This window comes from Mobula hypostoma, chromosome 1, assembly GCF_963921235.1.
Source record: "Mobula hypostoma chromosome 1, sMobHyp1.1, whole genome shotgun sequence".
Classification (NCBI taxonomy): domain Eukaryota; kingdom Metazoa; phylum Chordata; class Chondrichthyes; order Myliobatiformes; family Myliobatidae; genus Mobula; species Mobula hypostoma.
The window spans coordinates 26,027,720-26,046,501 of record NC_086097.1 but is presented as its reverse complement, the minus strand read 5'-3'; the positions used below and the strand labels follow the sequence as shown (position 1 = coordinate 26,046,501).

The 18,782-nt window shown below is 38.5% G+C and overlaps 1 protein-coding gene across 7 annotated transcripts in view; it reads left to right on the top strand.

Annotated features, from left to right (window-relative positions):
- The window catches only part of ston2 (stonin 2), a 157,961-nt gene that overhangs the window by 119,957 nt on the left and 19,222 nt on the right, over nt 1-18,782 (top strand). For all 7 annotated transcript variants that reach the window (XM_063044815.1, XM_063044830.1, XM_063044823.1 and 4 more), the window contains one exon: nt 12,121-14,433. In XM_063044815.1, coding sequence (XP_062900885.1) covers nt 12,121-14,433 — 2,313 coding nt within the window. The remainder of the gene's footprint in view (nt 1-12,120; nt 14,434-18,782) is intronic.

Sequence of the window (18,782 nt, the reverse complement as noted above, 5' to 3'; positions counted from 1 at the left end):
TTCATAATTGAAATCATTAGTTGCTCTGTATAATCTAAAGGACCCTGGCTTCTGACTTTAATCTGCAGTTTTTTCCCCCCTGAAACATATGCAAAATGTAAAATGTTGTTACAAAGTTAATATGAACTTGCAGCATGTCATGTTTATACAAGTTGGATGTGTAGGCGATGACAATACAATTTAGCTTCATCTGTCACAGGCTTCCTTTTGAAATTAGATACCTGTTTTTACTTTTAATTATTGCCTAAATCAATCCCTTCTTTTGCTTTTGATTCTGCTGTTTCTGCAAGGAAGGTGAAATAAGCATCCCACAAGTATGTTTCACTGACTTTAGCCTTTTTGATGAGATGAGCCCATGTAAATTGAGTGAGAATAACAAAGATTAAAAGAAAAGATAAATGTAGTCTTGAAAACTGATTTAGTAAAAGTTAAATATATAAATATATGAATGACGAAGAAGGAAGTATATATTAAATTGAATAAATACCATTTACCATTTTCATTATTCTTAAAGAGACCCAAATTGTAGATTAAACTGCCTTTACACTAACAAGTAAATATGTCTGATTAAAACTTGCAGTCTGTCTTGTTAAGTTAAATGGTGACACTTGGTGTTTTTGAACACCAAATACAGCCTACTGTTGCTCTGCTAAAGACTGACCCCACAGTGTCCTCATGTAGTGAGCTCACACTTTTGGCTTTACTGTTATGTCAAGAAGCCAGAGATGTTTGCTTTCCTTCCAAAAGAAATGTAAGGAAAAGACCTGTTACAATAATCTCTTCAGGTATGCCTGCCAATTAAAGGGGAAACCATTCCTGACAGAAACAAAACCAAAAAAACTACAGGTGCTGGAAATCTGATATAAAAAGCAGAAAATGGTGGAAACGTTCTGCAGACAGGCAGTTTCTATGGAATGGAAACATTATTCATGTTTCAAGTTATAGAAACTCAAACAGAACATAATAGAATAGGAAACAACTATACTACAGCTATGTATCTCTTGCTTTTCAATGTGCAGTGTAGCATGGTAGCGGAGTGGTTAATGCAACACATTACATTAATAGCCATCTACCAGGAGCTTGTACGTTTTCCCCATGACTGCGTGGGTTTCCTCCAGGTGCTGTAGTTTTCTCCCAATTTCCAAAGATGCGCAGTTAGGCTTGGTGATTGTCGGACATGCTATGGTGGCGACATTTGCAGGCTGCACTCAACCCAATCCTTGGACTATGTTGGTCATTGGCAGAAATGACACATTTCACTGTATGTTTTGATGTTTCAATATATGGTACATGTGACAAATAAAGTTGATCTTAATCATAATCCGAAGTAAAAGTACATAATAATGAAAAATAAGTACATTACTATGAAACAATTTGTGTGATGCAGTACACCAGGTGTCTTCTTGAAATTCAAAGGCTCTGCTAATGCAAGGGAGCCTTTTATATCATATAAAATAGTGGATTAGTCAAATTGATGTGCGGAATTGGGATATAACTTCCGTGCATTGTTTAAGATTATGTAAACATTTTACATAGCCCAAGTTTAGAAATTGTCTTTCTAAACAGCAAAATAATTAGTTGCGTAATCGTTAGAAATGGATTGAGTAGCTGTAAATTTCCTCGCTCATTAGCACTAAATTAATTACAACAACAAACAATTAATACAGATGAAATAGTAAATATTGCACTTTCTAAGGTTTCAGGCTACTTTATTGTAGCAGAGAAGTGAGCTTTTTGTTGTACCTGCAAATGTGACCAAGGCATGAGTAATGCTGAGATTTGGAATCAAAAATAAAAAGCGATTTTTAAAAATGTTTGTCTATACATTGATCAACTTTATTTACCACCTACATTATATTGCCATGTTTGCTTAGATCAGAACATTAATGTAATCAATGAATCGCATCAAATTATCTCAACACAATGAAGAGATTTTTCTGTTTAAAAATTGGTTCATGAATAGATACAAGTTCCAGAATTCTTTTCATAATTTGGAAGTTGTTTCTTTCCCATGCAAAACACAGTGCCATCTACCACAGGTGGAAATTAAGGCATAAAAATGTATTATTTTAAGTTTAAAATAGTTCACAACTCACTGTGGAATTTATTAAGGAGGGAGGCAAATTTCTCCTTGTAACATTTCTCATAAGAAATGTAGTACTTGTTTTTGAAATATTGCTAATATGTCTTATGTATTTTTGTGACCTTGAGAGTGACATTGAGAAAAGATCTATTAAAAAAGGAAGGAAAGTTGTAACAAATTTTTTTGGAGGAGACTTCAACAGGAAGAATATTTAGCCAAATGCCATAGTTGAAAATACAAAGAAAGCTCTATTGAAATTAAATCTTTATATACTATCTACAGTATTTAACAATTGCTACAAGACACTTCCTTGATGGCCTCAAAGATAAATAGAACAGTTGGAAAGAAGTTGACTCATTTGGACCAGAAAGGTGTTCTAGTTTAGTTCTCAGGTCTGTGGTGCCAGTTATTTAAGTCAGTATTTCCCACTGATTAATTCAGTACAAAATAAAACATAGAAAACATAGAAAATAGGTGCAGGAGTAGGCTATTCGGCCCTTCGAGCCTGCACCGCCATTTATTATGATCATGGCTGATCATCCAACTCGGAACCCTGCACCAGCCTTCCCTCCATACCCTCTGATCCCCCTAGCCACAAGGGCCATATCTAACTCCCTCTTAAATATAGCCAATGAACTGGCCTCAACTGTTTCCTGTGGCAGAGAATTCCACAGATTCACCACTCTCTGTGTGAAGAAGTTTTTCCTAATCTCTGTCCTAAAAGGCTTCCCCTTTATCCTTAAACTGTGACCCCTCGTTCTGGACTTCCCCAACATCGGGAACAATCTTCCTGCATCTAGCCTGTCCAATCCCTTTAGGATTTTATACGTTTCAATCAGATCCCCCATCAATCTTCTAAATTCCAACGAGTACAAGCCTAGTTCATCCAGTCTTTCTTCATATGAAAGTCCTGCCATCCCAGGAGTCAATCTGGTGAACCTTCTCTGTACTCCCTCTATGGCAAGGATGTCTTTCCTCAGATTAGGGGACCAAAACTGCACACAATACTCCAGGTGTGGTCTCACCAAGGCCTTGTACAACTGCAGTAGTACCTCCCTGCTCCTGTACTCGAATCCTCTCGCTATAAATGCCAGCATACCATTCGCCTTTTTCACCGCCTGCTGTACCTGCATGCCCACTTTCAATGACTGGTGTATAATGACATCCAGGTCTCGTTGCACCTCCCCTTTTCCTAATCGGCCACCATTCAGATAATAATCTGTTTTCCTATTTTTGCCACCAAAGTGGATGACTTCACATTTATCCACATTAAATTGCATCCGCCATGAATTTGCCCACTCACCCAACCTATCCAAGTCACCCTGCATCCTCTTAGCATCCTCCTCACAGCTAACACTGCCGCCCAGCTTCGTGTCATCCGCAAACTTGGAGATGCTGCATTTAATTCCCTCATCCAAGTCATTAATATATATTGTAAACAGCTGGGGTCCCAGCACCGAGCCTTGCGGTACCCCACTAGTCACTGCCTGCCATTCTGAAAAGGTCCCGTTTATTCCCACTCTTTGCTTCCTGTCTGCTAACCAATTCTCTATCCACATCAATACCTTACCCCCAATACCGTGTGCTTTAAGTTTGCACACTAATCTCCTGTGTGGGACCTTGTCAAAAGCCTTTTGAAAATCCAAATATACCACATCCACTGGTTCTCCCCTATCCACTCTACTAGTTACATCCTCAAAAAATTCAATGAGATTCGTCAGACATGATTTTCCTTTCACAAATCCATGCTGACTTTGTCCGATGATTTCACCGCTTTCCAAATGTGCTGTTATCACATCTTTGATAACTGACTCTAGCAGTTTCCCCACCACCAATGTTAGGCTAACCGGTCTATAATTCCCCGGTTTCTCTCTCCCTCCTTTTTTAAAAAGTGGGGTTACATTAGCCACCCTCCAATCCTCAGGAACTAGTCCAGAATCTAACGAGTTTTGAAAAATTATCACTAATGCATCCACTATTTCTTGGGCTACTTCCTTAAGCACTCTGGGATGCAGACCATCTGGCCCTGGGGATTTATCTGCCTTTAATCCCTTCAATTTACCTAACACTACTTCCCTACTAACATGTATTTCGCTCAGTTCCTCCATCTCACTGGACCCTCTGTCCCCTACTATTTCCAGAAGATTATTTATGTTCTCCTTAGTGAAGACAGAATGAAAGTAATTATTCAATTGGTCTGCCATGTCCTTACTCCCCATAATCAATTCACCTGTTTCTGTCTGTAGGGGACCTACATTTGTCTTTACCAGTCTTTTCCTTTTTACATATCTATAGAAGCTTTTACAGTCAGTTTTTTATGTTCCCTGCCAGTTTTCTCTCATAATCTTTTTTCCCCTTCCTAATTAAGCCCTTTGTCCTCCTCTGCTGAACTCTGAATTTCTCCCAGTCCTCAGGTGAGCCACTTTTTCTGGCTAATTTGTATGCTTCTTCTTTGGAATTGATACTATCCCTAATTTCTCTTATCAGCCACGGGTGCACTACCTTCCTTGATTTATTCTTTTGCCAAACTGGGATGAACAATTGTTGTAGTTCATCCATGCAATCTTTAAATGCTTGCCATTGCATATCCACCGTCAATCCTTTAAGTGTCATTTGCCAGTCTATCTTAGCTAATTCACGTCTCATACCTTTAAAGTTACCCCTCTTTAAGTTCAGAACCTTTGTTTCTGAATTAACTATGTCACTCTCCATCTTAATGAAGAATTCCACCATATTATGGTCACTCTTACCCAAGGGCCCTCTCACGACAAGATTGCTAATTAACCCTTCCTCATTGCTCAAAACCCAGTCTAGAATAGCCTGCTCTCCAGTTGGTTCCTCGACATGTTGGTTCAAAAAACCATCCCGCATACATTCCAAGAAATCCTCCTCCTCAGCACCTTTACCAATTTGGTTCACCCAATCTACATGTAGGTTGAAGTCACCTATTATAACTGCTGTTCCTTTATTGCACACATTTCTAATTTCCTGTTTAATACCATCCCCGACCTCACTACTACTGTTGGGTGGCCTGTACACAACTCCCACCAGCGTTTTCTGCCCCTTAGTGTTATGCAGCTCTACCCATATCGATTCCACATCTTCCCGGCTTATGTCCTTCCTTTCTATTGCGTTAATCTCCTCTTTAACCAGCAACGCCACCCCACCTCCTTTTCTTTCATGTCTATCCCTCCTGAATATTGAATATCCCCGAACGTTGAGCTCCCATCCTTGGTCACCCTGGAGCCATGTCTCTGTGATCCCAACTATATCATAATCATTAATAACAATCTGCACTTTCAATTCATCCACCTTGTTACGAATGCTCCTGGCATTGACACACAAAGCCTTCAGGCGCTCTTTTACAACTCTCTTAGCCCTTATACAATTATGTTGAAAAGGGTTCAGTTTTGATATATGATAATGCTGGAATTGGTCTATTAGGACAAGAACTGTTATGATGGGAAACAGCTTTTTTCCCCAGGCTGTGAGACTATTGAACCCTCTGTCACCATCCATGTCTCACCATGTATGAAGCACCAGGAGCATTATACTGTTGATTTGTTAATTTGTGTCCTAAATGCACTCTATGCTAACTGTCAATCTTCTGGAATATATTTTATTATTTCTTAATTTATTTGTGGTAATATTACTTTGTGTTGTGTGTGAGTAATATGTACTGTGTTGTGCACCTTTGTTTGGCCAAAGGTTGTTTCATTTGGCAGTAACATGTATACTGTTGAATGACAATAAACTTGAATGTGAACTTGTCACATGCACTGAAGTACAGTGAAAAGCTTGTCTTACAAACTGTGCGTGTACAGTAGATCAATTCATTACACAGTGCATTAAGGTAGTATAATGTAAAACAATAACAAAATGCGGAATGAAGTGTAAAAGCTACAGAGTAGGTGCAGTGCAGGTAGACGTTAAGGTGCGATTCATAACAAGGTAGATTTCCTCAACATCCTTCCAAAACAAATTCAATCAAGAAATTTTTGTTAATTGTTTATTAGAGCTCAAGAATTTTCATATTGTTTCATGGATACATTAGACAACTTTAATATTTTGGCAAAATGAGCAAAGTTGAACTCTGTGAACCTGTAAAACTAGACATGAATTTTAATTTATGAAGCGGCGAACACTGCATATAAATGTGGTTAGTGTTATTTCTGAATTGTGGAAAAGAGCTTTACTCATTTGCAATAATACTTTCAGTGGAAGGCAATAACAGAGTGACAACGTAAATAACTATACATTTTACAAAGGGAACAGACTGATTATTTGTTCTTGCTGCAGTTGTTGTTACAGTTTTATAAGATGAAATTGTGGAATGACAGTTTTTTGACTGTTGTAATTGAGTGTCATAGCAATCAGGAATCTGTGCAGCATGCTATATGACTCTATCTATAACCCAACCTTGATCAATTTGAATACAACCCTGTATTTTTTCTCCTTTCCCAGAAGAAAGGTACATGCAGAATTTTACACTTGTGCACTGAGTCAGACGAAAGAATCATGCCTTAAAAAAGGCACACATCCATTCAAAGGTGTGATGGTCAATAGTCCATAAATATATTTTTCCAGTTAATATGTAAACTGCCTGAAGATTAAATGACACGCTGGAATTAAGAACTGTTGGTTATATATTAGGAAAGTCTGAGGTGGCCTAAAAAATTCTGAATGCAATATTAATAGATTTTGTTTCGGTATTATTTTTCTTTTAGTACAATAATACCAGCATAATAATTAGGCCCAGTGGCAATGTTTTCTTCATTCCAATGAGAATTCAGTTCTTTTAATGCAAAGATTGTAAGTATGAAATTAAGTAATGATTTTTTAAACAGTAGCAACCATCTTCAAGTCACTTTACTCAAATTTAGGTTTGGAAGCATCCAATCAGAGAAGCAATTGTAATAATTGCAATTTGGTTCTGTGTATTCTATTGCTGTAAAACAAAGTAATGATCAGCTTATTTTCAGGAGTGAAAAGAACCCTAAAGCAGTATGTCTTTTTTTGCTCTGCTTATGACTCTTGTGTCAGTGTGAATGTTTTTTAACCTGCCGTACTTTATAAACATTTTAGAAATGTAATGGTATTTTGCATGAAATAAGTATTAATCTTATCAATGCTATTTTGTCATTGGAGGCTAAAAATGCAAATAAATAGTAGAAACAAAGATTTAAAAACTGGTGAATGAATATTTCATTTTCAATCAACATAAGACTAACATGCAATAATATTTTCCTATGTACAAATTGTACTGTAATGCATTTGAATGCTAATTGGTTTAGCTTCAGTGCTATTTTTCATTCAGTATAAAAGCACTAGCATGTTAATTTACCCTGACGGCAACTGCTTTTCTCAACTAATGTTAATTGTATTCAATCAATTGACATTTTTTGTCTATGGAAGTACACTAGGGAAGAAGAGAATAAGTTATTTAGTAGGACCATTGTATGGAATGCTAAGACTTGCAATGATTTAGTTTCAATTAATGAAATTGTAAAACTAGTCATTTAGTTTCAATGTTCTATCTTGTCAATCTAAGTACCTTGGGCAACACACACAAATACTGGAGGAGCTCAGCAGCTCTGAGAAAAAAGTTTCAGCCTGAAACATCAACTGTTTATTCCCCTCCATAGATGCTGCTTGGCCTGCCGAGAACCTCCAGCATTTTAAGTGTGTTCATGAAGTAATAGCATCAATCTCAGATAAGAATGTGTAAAATAATTAAAAGCTCTAAGATGTTTATGCCTGCCCCTCAAGGAAATCCATGTAAAAACAATCATTGGAGCTTATATTACATGATTTGCATCAGAGCCAACAGTACAACCTCCAAATTCAGCAACAGTTTTGTCTGATAAAAAGCAAAAAGTGCTAGAAATGTTAGGACAGGCAGCATAAATGGGGAGAGATGGTGTAATTGAAGGATAATCCAAAGAGCTTTTACAAGTATATTAAGAGCAAAAGGATTGTAAGGGATAAAATTGGTCCTCTTGAAGATCAGAGTGGTCGGCTTTGTGCGGAACCAAAGGAAATGGGGGAGATCTTAAATAAGTTTTTTGCGTCTGTACTTACTAAGGAAGCTGGCATGAAATCTATGGAATTGAGGGAATCAAGTAGTGAGACCATGGAAACTGTACAGATTGAAAAGGAGGAGGTGCTTGCTGCCTTGAGGAAAATTAAAGTGGATAAATCCCCGGGACCTGACAGAGTGTTCCCTCAGACCTTGAAGGAGACTAGTGTTGAAATTTCGGGGACCCTGGCAGAAATATTTAAAATGTCGCTGTCTACGGGTGAAGTGCCGGAGGATTGGAGAGTGGCTCATGTTGTTCCGTTGTTTAAAAAAGGATTGAAAAGTAATCCTGGAAATTATAGGCCAGTGAGTTTAACGTCAGTAGTAGGTAAGTTATTGGAGGGAGTACTAAGAGACAGAATCTACAAGCATTTGGATAGACAGGGGCTTATTAGGGAGAGTCAACATGGCTTTGTGCATGGTAGGTCATGTTTGACCAATCTGTTGGAGTTTTTTGAGGAGGTTACCAGGAAAGTGGATGAAGGGAAGGCAGTGGATATTGTCTACATGGACTTCAGTAAGGCCTTTGACAAGGTCCCGCATGGGAGGTTAGTTAGGAAAATTCAGTCGCTAGGTATACATGGAGAGGTGGTAAATTGGATTAGACATTGGCTCGATGGAAGAAGCCAGAGAGTGGTGGCAGAGAATTGCTTCTCTGAGTGGAGGCCTGTGACTAGTGGTGTGCCACAGGGATCAGTGCTGGGTCCATTGTTATTTGTCATCTATATCAATGATCTGGATGATAATGTGGTAAATTGGATCAGCAAGTTTGCTGATGATACAAAGATTGGAGGTGTAGTAGACAGTGAGGAAGGTTTTCAGAGCCTGCAGAGGGACTTGGACCAGCTGGAAAAATGGGCTGAAAAATGGCAGATGGAGTTTAACACTGACAAGTGTGAGGTATTGCACGTTGGAAGGACAAACCAACGTAGAACATACAGGGTTAATGGTAAGGCACTGAGGAGTGCAATGGAACAGAGGGATCTGGGAATACAGATACAAAATTCCCTAAAAGTGTCGTCACAGGTAGATAGGGTTGTAAAGAGAGCTTTTGGTACATTGGTCTTTATTAATCAAAGTATTGAGTATAAGAGCTGGAATGTTATGATGAGGTTGTATAAGGCATTGGTGAGGCCAAATCTGGAGTATTGTGTTCAGTTTTGGTCACCAAATTACAGGAAGGATATAAATAAGGTTGAAAGAGTGCAGAGAAGGTTTACTAGAATGTTGCCGGGACTTGAGAAACTCAGTTACAGAGAAAGGTTGAATAGGTTAGGACTTTATTCCCTGGAGCGTAGAAGAATGAGGGGAGATTTGATAGAGGTATATAAAATTATGATGGGTATAGATAGAGTGAATGCAAGCAGGCTTTTTCCACTGAGGCAAGGGGAGAAAAAAACCAGAGGACATGGGTTAAGGGTGAGGGGGGAAAAGTTTAAAGGGAACGTTGCGGGGGCTTCTTCACACAGAGAGTGGTGGGAGTATGGAATGAGCTGCCAGACGAGGTGGTAAATGCGGGTTCTTTTTTAACATTTAAGAATAAATTGGACAGATACATGGATGGGAGGTGTATGGAGGGATATGGTCCGTGTGCAGGTCAGTGGGACTAGGCAGAAAATGGTTCGGCACAGCCAAGAAGGGCCAAAGGGCCTGTTTCTGTGCTGTAGTTTCTATGGTTCTATGGTTCTAATTGCTTTTAAGGACAAAGAACATACAATAATTAACACTACAACATAATACAGGCCCTTTGGCCCACAATGTTGTGCCTGGCTTTTAACCTACTCTAAGATCAAGTTCAAGTTTACTGTCATTCAACCGTATACTTGTTTACGACCAAGTAAAACAAAGTTCATTTGGACCAAGACACAATAAATAGAACTCATACGCATTAACACACAAAGTAATGCACCTTTATAAATCAACAATTAATAAGGTGCATTTACGACACAAGTTAAAAAGTAAACAGTATAACATGACTGGCACTTCATAAATGATGAGACCTTGGTGGTCTCACGGCCTAGGGTAGGGACTCCCAACTTGGGGCCATTGCCCCACAGTTAATGGTAAGGGTCCATGGTTGCGAACCCCTGACTTGGGAGAAGAAGCTGTTACTTATCCTAACAGTCCTTGTCCTATAACACTACAATACCTTCTGCCTAATCGTAGGGGGTTAACGAAATTGTGGGACAGATGGGCGATATCCTTGATAATGCTAAGGTCACTGCATACACAGTGCTCCTGATAACTACCTTTGATCATCCATGGGCCTATCTTAATTTCTTAAGTGCTCTTTAAGCTAATTTCTTTTTAAAATGAGGGGGAATAGATGATTACTAAATGCATTTATATACTTTTATTTCAATTTTTACCATTTGCTTCTTCATCTGAAACACTGTAGTATCCAAGTCAAAAATGCCAGGTGGCCTCAGGTGAAAGACTTTGTTCTCAGAGAAAAAGATCCGTTTAAGAAATTTGAACCTGATCATTCTGTCAGACCAGACCTATAATGTTCTGGCAGTGTTCTAGAGGTTCTCAGAGACAAAGAATTTGAGTGGTTGATGATTGATAAAGTATGGCTATCTGGTTAACTTGTTAGCATAACCTTTTCTGGCAAATTGCAGAGATATTTGTCTCATTATTAGGCATAAATTAGGTAACAAAAGACTGGAGGCTGCCTATGTTTGTCTGCATTTTCTATTACATTTCAGTTGTTTTCTATTATAGATTTTCATGATCATTTGTATTACACAAGCTTTTATTTTGGTCTTTTCACTTCTACAATGTCTAATGCTTGAACATTTTCCTGTTGGAGTTACTTTCAATTAATTGGTATTTCTTGAATTGTCCCAATGCAATTATAAAACATTTTTTCTGGAGCATCGCAAACACCGTTCAACTTCAAAGCTGGTGCGAAAAGATATGTAAAAACTGTCCTAGTTATGGCTAGCATAAATTTTGTGTTGCCTTAATGCTGCTAACCCTCCCTATATATGAAATGCATTGCATTTTTTTTGTTAAATATATCATTGCCAGGAGTTTTCTTGGAACAGGGTAAGAGTTTTCCCCATTTGCTGATTTTGAAAAGATAACAAAGACTTCTGCCAGTCTTCCAATGAAGCTACGATGAGAAGAACCTGGCATGGAATAGCCAGCTACATGTATAATAGAGACACCATGATTAAAGTATAATGAAAAATATACATTGTAATATCCGAAGCTCTAGGTCTGAGAGTCCACTAGGGTAGTCAGAGGTTTGATATCTGCGAATCCACAAGTTCATTGGGTGGGAGGGAGGAAAGGGGCTTGAATCACTGTTGTTGTTTTGATGTTGTTCTGGTGCTGTTGCTGCTGCTTGTGTTGTTCTGCTGAACACTGTGGTATGCTATGTTGGCACTGAAATATGTAGTGACACTTGCAGGCTGACCCCAGCACGACCTTGGGTTGTGTTGGTTATAAATGCAAATGATACATTTCACTTGATTCGAGTAGGATGTTAGGCAGCCAGCACATGGTCCTTGACAGATTGGGCTCAGGATGCAGTGGCATGAAATGCAAGCTCACTGCTAAGGTCTTGGATGGATTACTCTTTGACTGGAGCCTCCCCTTGACCTTACCACAATAGGTGACTCTAGCAGTTGTTCTGCTCCAGATAGCTAAATTCCTGATGTCATCACTCCTGGGATCTCAGGAACTCGCAGTCCTCTCCGCCAAGACAGGATGATGATCCTTGGAGAAGTTCACTGTATTTCACTGTATGTTTTGAAGTATATGCGATAAATAAATGAATCTGAATCTGACTTATACATCTTGTTTACCAACTCATTAACAATCACTTCAAGCTGCTTACCTTTTTATATTCAAAATATGTTGACATGACTCATTTCTAGTCTTTGCTTTTTATTTGTATATATTAGTATTCCGTTTTGTTTTTAACATTTTCAACTTTTTTTCTTTTCAGAAACTTGCTCGTTTTATCATGATCATAATGAAACAAATGTGGAATCAATGAACAGACATCTAGATAACACACAACTGAATGAAGGCAGAATGTCAACAGCACGCTTTTCAACCTGGGTCACTTTTGACGATGACCCTGAACCAACACAAAAGTCACTTTCAAAATTGGGAAATTCTCATTGCTATGTAGATCAAGAAAAAGTCAAGCCATCCTTTGGGCCTAAAGGTGATGTAGAAAAGGCAGCATCAACAAATAATCTGTTGGATTTTTCAACCGAGGAGAAGAATGATGTGTTTTCGCTAAATAGACCTGCTACAAATCCCTATTCACCACCACGTACCACGAACCCATTTTTGGATGAAGCTCTACGTGATGTCCAGCCATCACCAATCAACCCATTTCAAGCATTCTTTGAACAAAAGGAAAGTTCTGTTGTAATCAATTCATCACAAAACAACTCTCAGATCTGTCAGCAGGTAAATGGATCTGACTCTCCATTTGGTGGTGCAAACATCGTTAGGCAAATAGATTCTACTATGACATCCAGCAGAAATCAAAATGATCAATGGAATTCAGCTGATTTCCAGAATTCTTCAGATTTAGTGTCACTATTTTCTGATATAAAGATAAATAATCAAGATGATTCTGTTTTCAGAAATTCAGCACTCTCAGTTTCTGATATAAAAGTCAATAACCAAAGGGAATCTTTTGTATTCACTGACGCCAAGGATCTTATTTCCTCACTATCTGATGTAAAAGCCAATATACAAAAGAATTCTGCTGTTTTTGAGAGTTCTCTAGATCCAGCCTTTCAATTTCCAGCTGCAGATGTGGATAATCAAAAGGACTCAGTTTTCAGAAGTTCATCAGATTCTGTTTCCCCACCTTCTGATATGAAAATCAGTAGCCAAACAGATTCTGTCATGACATTTGGTCATTCTCCAGACTCCCCATTTCCTTGCTCTTACATCAATGGTCAAAGAGACTCTATTATTTTCAATAATTCTCTAAATCCTACGTTTATAGATGACTCAATGAATTGCACCCTTCAAAATAAAGTAGTTTCTCAACTCAAGCAAATCAATATTATGGATCCAGATCAGGTTAACTGCCCTACCTTAGCCGATGACCCCTTCAACTCTCTAGAGGCAGAAAGCTATGCGGATGACCTTTTCCGTGTTCCACCTAGAGATGGGTGGACAATGATGTTGCGAATACCTGAGAAAAAAAACATAATGTCATCAAGACACTGGGGTCCTATATATGTAAAAATGCTAGATAATGCATGTTTACAGCTCTTCTATGAAAAAGGTCTTGAAAAGCCTTTTAGGGAGATCCAGCTTCAGACTTTCCATGAGCTGTCTGAGCTCAAACTTCAGAACTTTGATGAAAATGGAAAAATACATACTATAAGAATAGATCAAGTATTATATAGGGAAAAGCGTAAGTACCATCCCTTGTCAACAGTAGTTCAGGCACCTGTTAGGGTGCAGGTAATCAAACTGGGCACCACCTGTTATGAAGATTATGTAAGCTTTGTAACCACAGTTCAAGATACTCTAATGAAACTGCCAAGTACCAGAGAGATTTGTGCCAATTACATTGAAGAGGAAATAACAGTGGAAGTACAAGATGAATTTCGAGGTATTGTGGCCAAAGGAGACAACAAGTTTGTCCAACACTGTGTTGTCACTCATATCAATATTCTGGCTTTTGTTTCTGGGATGCCAGAATGTCGAATAGGCCTCAATGATGTTCAGATGAAAGGAAATGAAGTTGTTTCAAGGCATGACATTATTCCCACAACCACAACCAAGTGGATTAAAATAAATGACTGTCAGTTCCACAAATGTGTTGATATTGATGAATTCAATAATTCCAGATTAATAAAATTTTTACCATTGGATGGTCATAAATTTGAGTTGATGCATTTCAGGACTACTTTTAGTGAGAAGGCTCTTCCATTCTCCCTGAAAACTTTGGCTTCTGTTAAGGGGGCTGAAGTGGAACTTCAATCTTGGTTGGTGATGTCATCGGGATTTGTGCCCAATCGAGATCAGCTTGCCGCCATGCCTTGTGAAAATGTGATGATTCGATACCCTGTCCCAGTGGACTGGGTTAAGAACTTCAGGCGAGAAGGTGTCTTGCGAGAGAAGTCGCTGAAAGCTAGAGTGAATAGGAGTGCCAGCTTTGGTAGTGCAAGCGTGTCTGGCTCTGAACCTGTAATGAGAGTAACACTGGGAAGTGCCAAGTATGAACATGCTTTTAAATCTATTGTATGGAGAATCAATAGGCTTCCAGACAAAAATTCAGGTGAGTTGTCAAGGACTCAGAGCTCCTGCTGTAATTGTTTTTTTTTAACTATTCCTTACCAAAATAAGCCCTTGGTTAGAATGCATAGTAATGGAAACAATAAAAAAAAAGATATTAATTACATTTTCAGACACATACTAAATGAAAGAAAAATACTTTCCAACAGAATCCGGTTTATTAGCACTGACATATGTGGTGAAGTTTGTCATTTTTGCGACAAATAAAAAGTTAAGTAAAACATCCTTTATAGTGAATGATAATGCTGAAATAATGGAAATGTAAAGAAGGAAACATTTAGAAATTCCAGTGTATCCATAAGATCATTGTCCCACTGCAAAAGACTGCAGTTGTGCCCAAAGCCTCTGAAGCATCAGACCTGGTGTTGCACATTTTTTGTACTTGCGAATTTGGGCCTTCTTTTCAAAGGCAGTCCTCATCAGTTGGTTGTCCACAGCATTTGAACAGCAGGTAATCAGAGATAGGGAGAGAAGATGATGATATTTGTGAGGTAGTTTAAGGATGGTCATGTTGTTTTGAGGCAGTGCAGGTCACTGGATTTACTCTTGGGATAAAGGGATTGATGTATATTATGAAAATGAGAGACGATTTTATTGAAGTGAAAAATTATAGCATCTTGAAAGGTGCATACTGAGCATTTCATCCAGTGGGAGCATTTAAAATTGGGGAGAGGGTCCTTTTAAGAAAGGACACAAGCATGAGGAGGTGATCTTTTGTCTCTCTGGGTATGAATTAACTTGGTAAATTGCTTTATTATTTTTACATACACAGTGAAGAACTTTGGCCTGCCATCCATACATATAATTTCATTACATCAGTGTATTCAGGTAGTACAATGGGAAAACAGTAACAGTACTGAATAAATTGTTAAAGTTACAGAGAAAGTGCAGTACAGGCAGGCATTTAAGTTGCAAGGCCACAATGAGGAATATTGTGAGGTCAAGAGTGTATATTATCATACAAAGGAACTGTTCCATAGTCATATAACAGTGGGGTAGAAACTGTCCTTGAGCCCAGTGGTATGTACTGTCAAGCTTTTCTATCTTCTGCACAGTGGGAGAGGGGAGACAAAGAGAATGTCCAGAGTGGGAGGGGTCTTTGATTATGCTGGCTGCTTTGCCAAGGGGGAGAAAGTGTAGATGGAGTCCATGGAGGGGAGGCTGGTTTCTGTGATCTGCTGAGTTGTGACATCAAATCTCTGCAGTTTCTTGCAATTATAGGCAGAATGGTTGCAATACCAATCCATAGTGGATCCGGGAAGGATGTTTTCCTGGTGTATTAACAAAAACTGATTGGAGTTAAAGAGGAGATGTCAAATTTCTTTAGCCTCTTGTGGAAGTAGAGGCAGTGGTGAGCTTACTTAGATAATGGCATCTACAGAGCACTAAGCAGGTGATATATTCATTACAGAGATAGACATTGGTGCTGCGAGGGCTTCAAGGGATATGGACTGAGAGTGATCCTATTCAATGACAGAACAGGCTTGAGTGATTGTTTTTTGTCGACCACCTGCTTCTGTTTTGTTCTGTTCCTATGTGACTTGCATCTGAAGGTCTCACCAGATGTTTTTATAATGATTAAAACAAGTCTTTCTCCCTAAGATCTGGTGTGCCCTTGGTATTCAGGGTAAGCAGACATCTAATTTATTATCTCTGAATGTGTGATGAGATTACCACCAAACTCCCATGTCACTTCTGAAGGCCTTGCTGACAGCTTTATCTTAACTGTTTATACACAAATGTTCCTCTACAGCAGCAGTAAGTATTGAAGTCAGCTCAAAGTAATGTTCTAGTTTTATCAAGAACGTGATGGAATTATATAGAACTTTCAAACGGTGAGGCAGACCAGTTAGGCTAATAGTGGCAATAATATTCATATTCATTCACTTACATGCCCTTCTCTCCCCTCTTCCCCCCTCTTCACCCCCTCCCCTCTACACCTCCTCTTCCCCCCCTCCCTCTCCCCCCAACCCCTCTGGCTCACACACACACACCCCCTTCACACCCTTGCCCTCTTTCTCCTTGCCCTCTGCAGCTGTCTTTTGTGAATACCTTCGTGGAATTATTACTAGTTTTTCTACTATGTCCCCTGGTTTGTAATTGTCCGCAAATTATTTTGCGTATTTCTTTCATTTTTATCCAGTCAAGTACATTCACAAGAGTTACCTCAGTATTTTGTGGGCAAATGCATTTTCAGTCTTTCCTTCTAAAAATGTCATAAATCTTATTTATATGTTTGAGTGCATCTCTTTATCTCTTTTCTATAATATAGAGGCGAACGCTGTGCTATTTAAAAAACTGATTAACACAATGTATCCTGACTATTGCAACTTTTAATTCAGAATCAGGTTTATTATCACCGGCATGTGTCGTGAAATTTGTTAACTTAGCAGCAGCAGTTCAATACAATACATAATATAGAAGAAGAAGAAAAAAATAATAATAAATAAGTAGATCAATTATAGTGTACGTATAATGAATAGATTAAAAATCATGCAAAAACAGAAATAATATATATTTAAAAAGTGAGGTAGTGTTCAAGGGTTCAGTGTCCATTTCGGAATTGGATGGCAGAGGGGAAGAAGCTGTTCCTGAATCGCTGAGTGTGTGCCTTCAGGCTTCTGTATCTCCTACCTGATGGCAACAGTGAGAAAAGGGCATGCCCTGGGTGCTGGAGGTCCTTAATAACGGACACTGCCTTTCTGAGACACCACAATTGTAAATAATTATAAATAAATCAATTGTAAATAAATTTAAATATTTTAATTCCTAACTGTATATGGAGATGTACATAGGTATTGGAACTACTTTAATTTCTCTCTTGACCCTGTATCAACAATTGTAACTAACATGAAATGCCCAGAATAATTGCCTTTTGCACTATCTTGCTGAAGTTGATGATCATGTTTAAGTAGGCTATCTGCAAAAGTAAGGCAATTGCTTCGCCAATAATAATCAAACTAACATTGAAGATACAGAACAATTAACAGCCATCTAATTGTACTAGATAAATTCCAATCTTTATTTTGCAATAACATATGTTAGCTCTTTGCTATAGCAGGTTATAGGCTTAGCCATCAGAAACTAACAAATAACTAACTTCTGCTTTCTGTCATGTTCAAAAAAAGGATGAAATATTTCATGGTGAAACTTTCCCACATGCACTGTGTGAAGCTACTTGAAAGAATATAGTACTATTGATGTAACATTCTGATTGGGATTTGTGCTTCATTCACTGCAGTGATTTGAGCAGATAGGCAAACACTTAAAGCACAGTACTGAGACACAGTGCTGTACTGTAAAAGTGTTGCCTTTCAGATGAGATATCAAACTAAACCACTGTAAGAGAGTGCTATAACAAAATAGGAATTCTGGAAGTACTCAGCAAATCAATAGCAACAGTGGAAAGGAAGCAGAATGCTTCAGATCAATGAATCTTCTTCATGTGATAGTTTGTGACTGTAGCATTGTCCACTGTAGTGGATGTAAGTTTAAAAAGAATCCTAGTCAAAGTAAATTTATTGTCAAAATAGGTATATGTCACCATATGCTACCTTGAGATTCATTGATTTACAGGCACTTACAGGAAAATAAAATACAATGAATTTATTTTTATTATACATATAAACAAAGACAAAACATGCAACGTGCAGAAACAATTACTTTAAATAAAATTAACTTTATACATAATAAAAAATGAATGTACAAGAATAAACTGTTCAAAGCCTTTTCATTATTTACATTCATAGGCAAAGTATTACATTCATTAACATCAATAACACTTATTTGGCACTCTGGGGTCCTATACCACTACAGTACCTGAGGGGCTTCCTCATCCAGTCCGGCCTCTTCATCTCGAGTAGCAGAAGAACCCAAAACTGTGGTCTTCTCCCACTGAACCTTTGTGGCAACTACACCAAGTTTCAGTGCGTCCCTGAGCATGTAGACCTGCACCCTCTCGGCAGTATTCCTCCACAGACATCTCGATGTACCGGCACACCAACATGTATTAGGCAGACCAAAGAGCGTCTTTCACTGAGTTGATGGTCTGCCAGCACCGCTTGATGTTTCCCTCTGTGTGTGTACCTGGGAACAACCTGTAGATCAGAGTAGCACACACAAAATGCTGAAGGAACTCGATAGGGCTGGCAGCATCTATAGAAAAGAGAAAACAGTTGACCTTTCAGGCTGAGACCCTTCATCAGGTCCTGCTGTCTGGCCTGCTGACTTCCTCCAGCATTTTGCGTGTGTTGCTTGGATTTCCAGAATCTGGAGATTTTCTCTTTTTCATAGATCAGAGTCCTCTGTCAGAATTGTAGATCTGTCCTACAA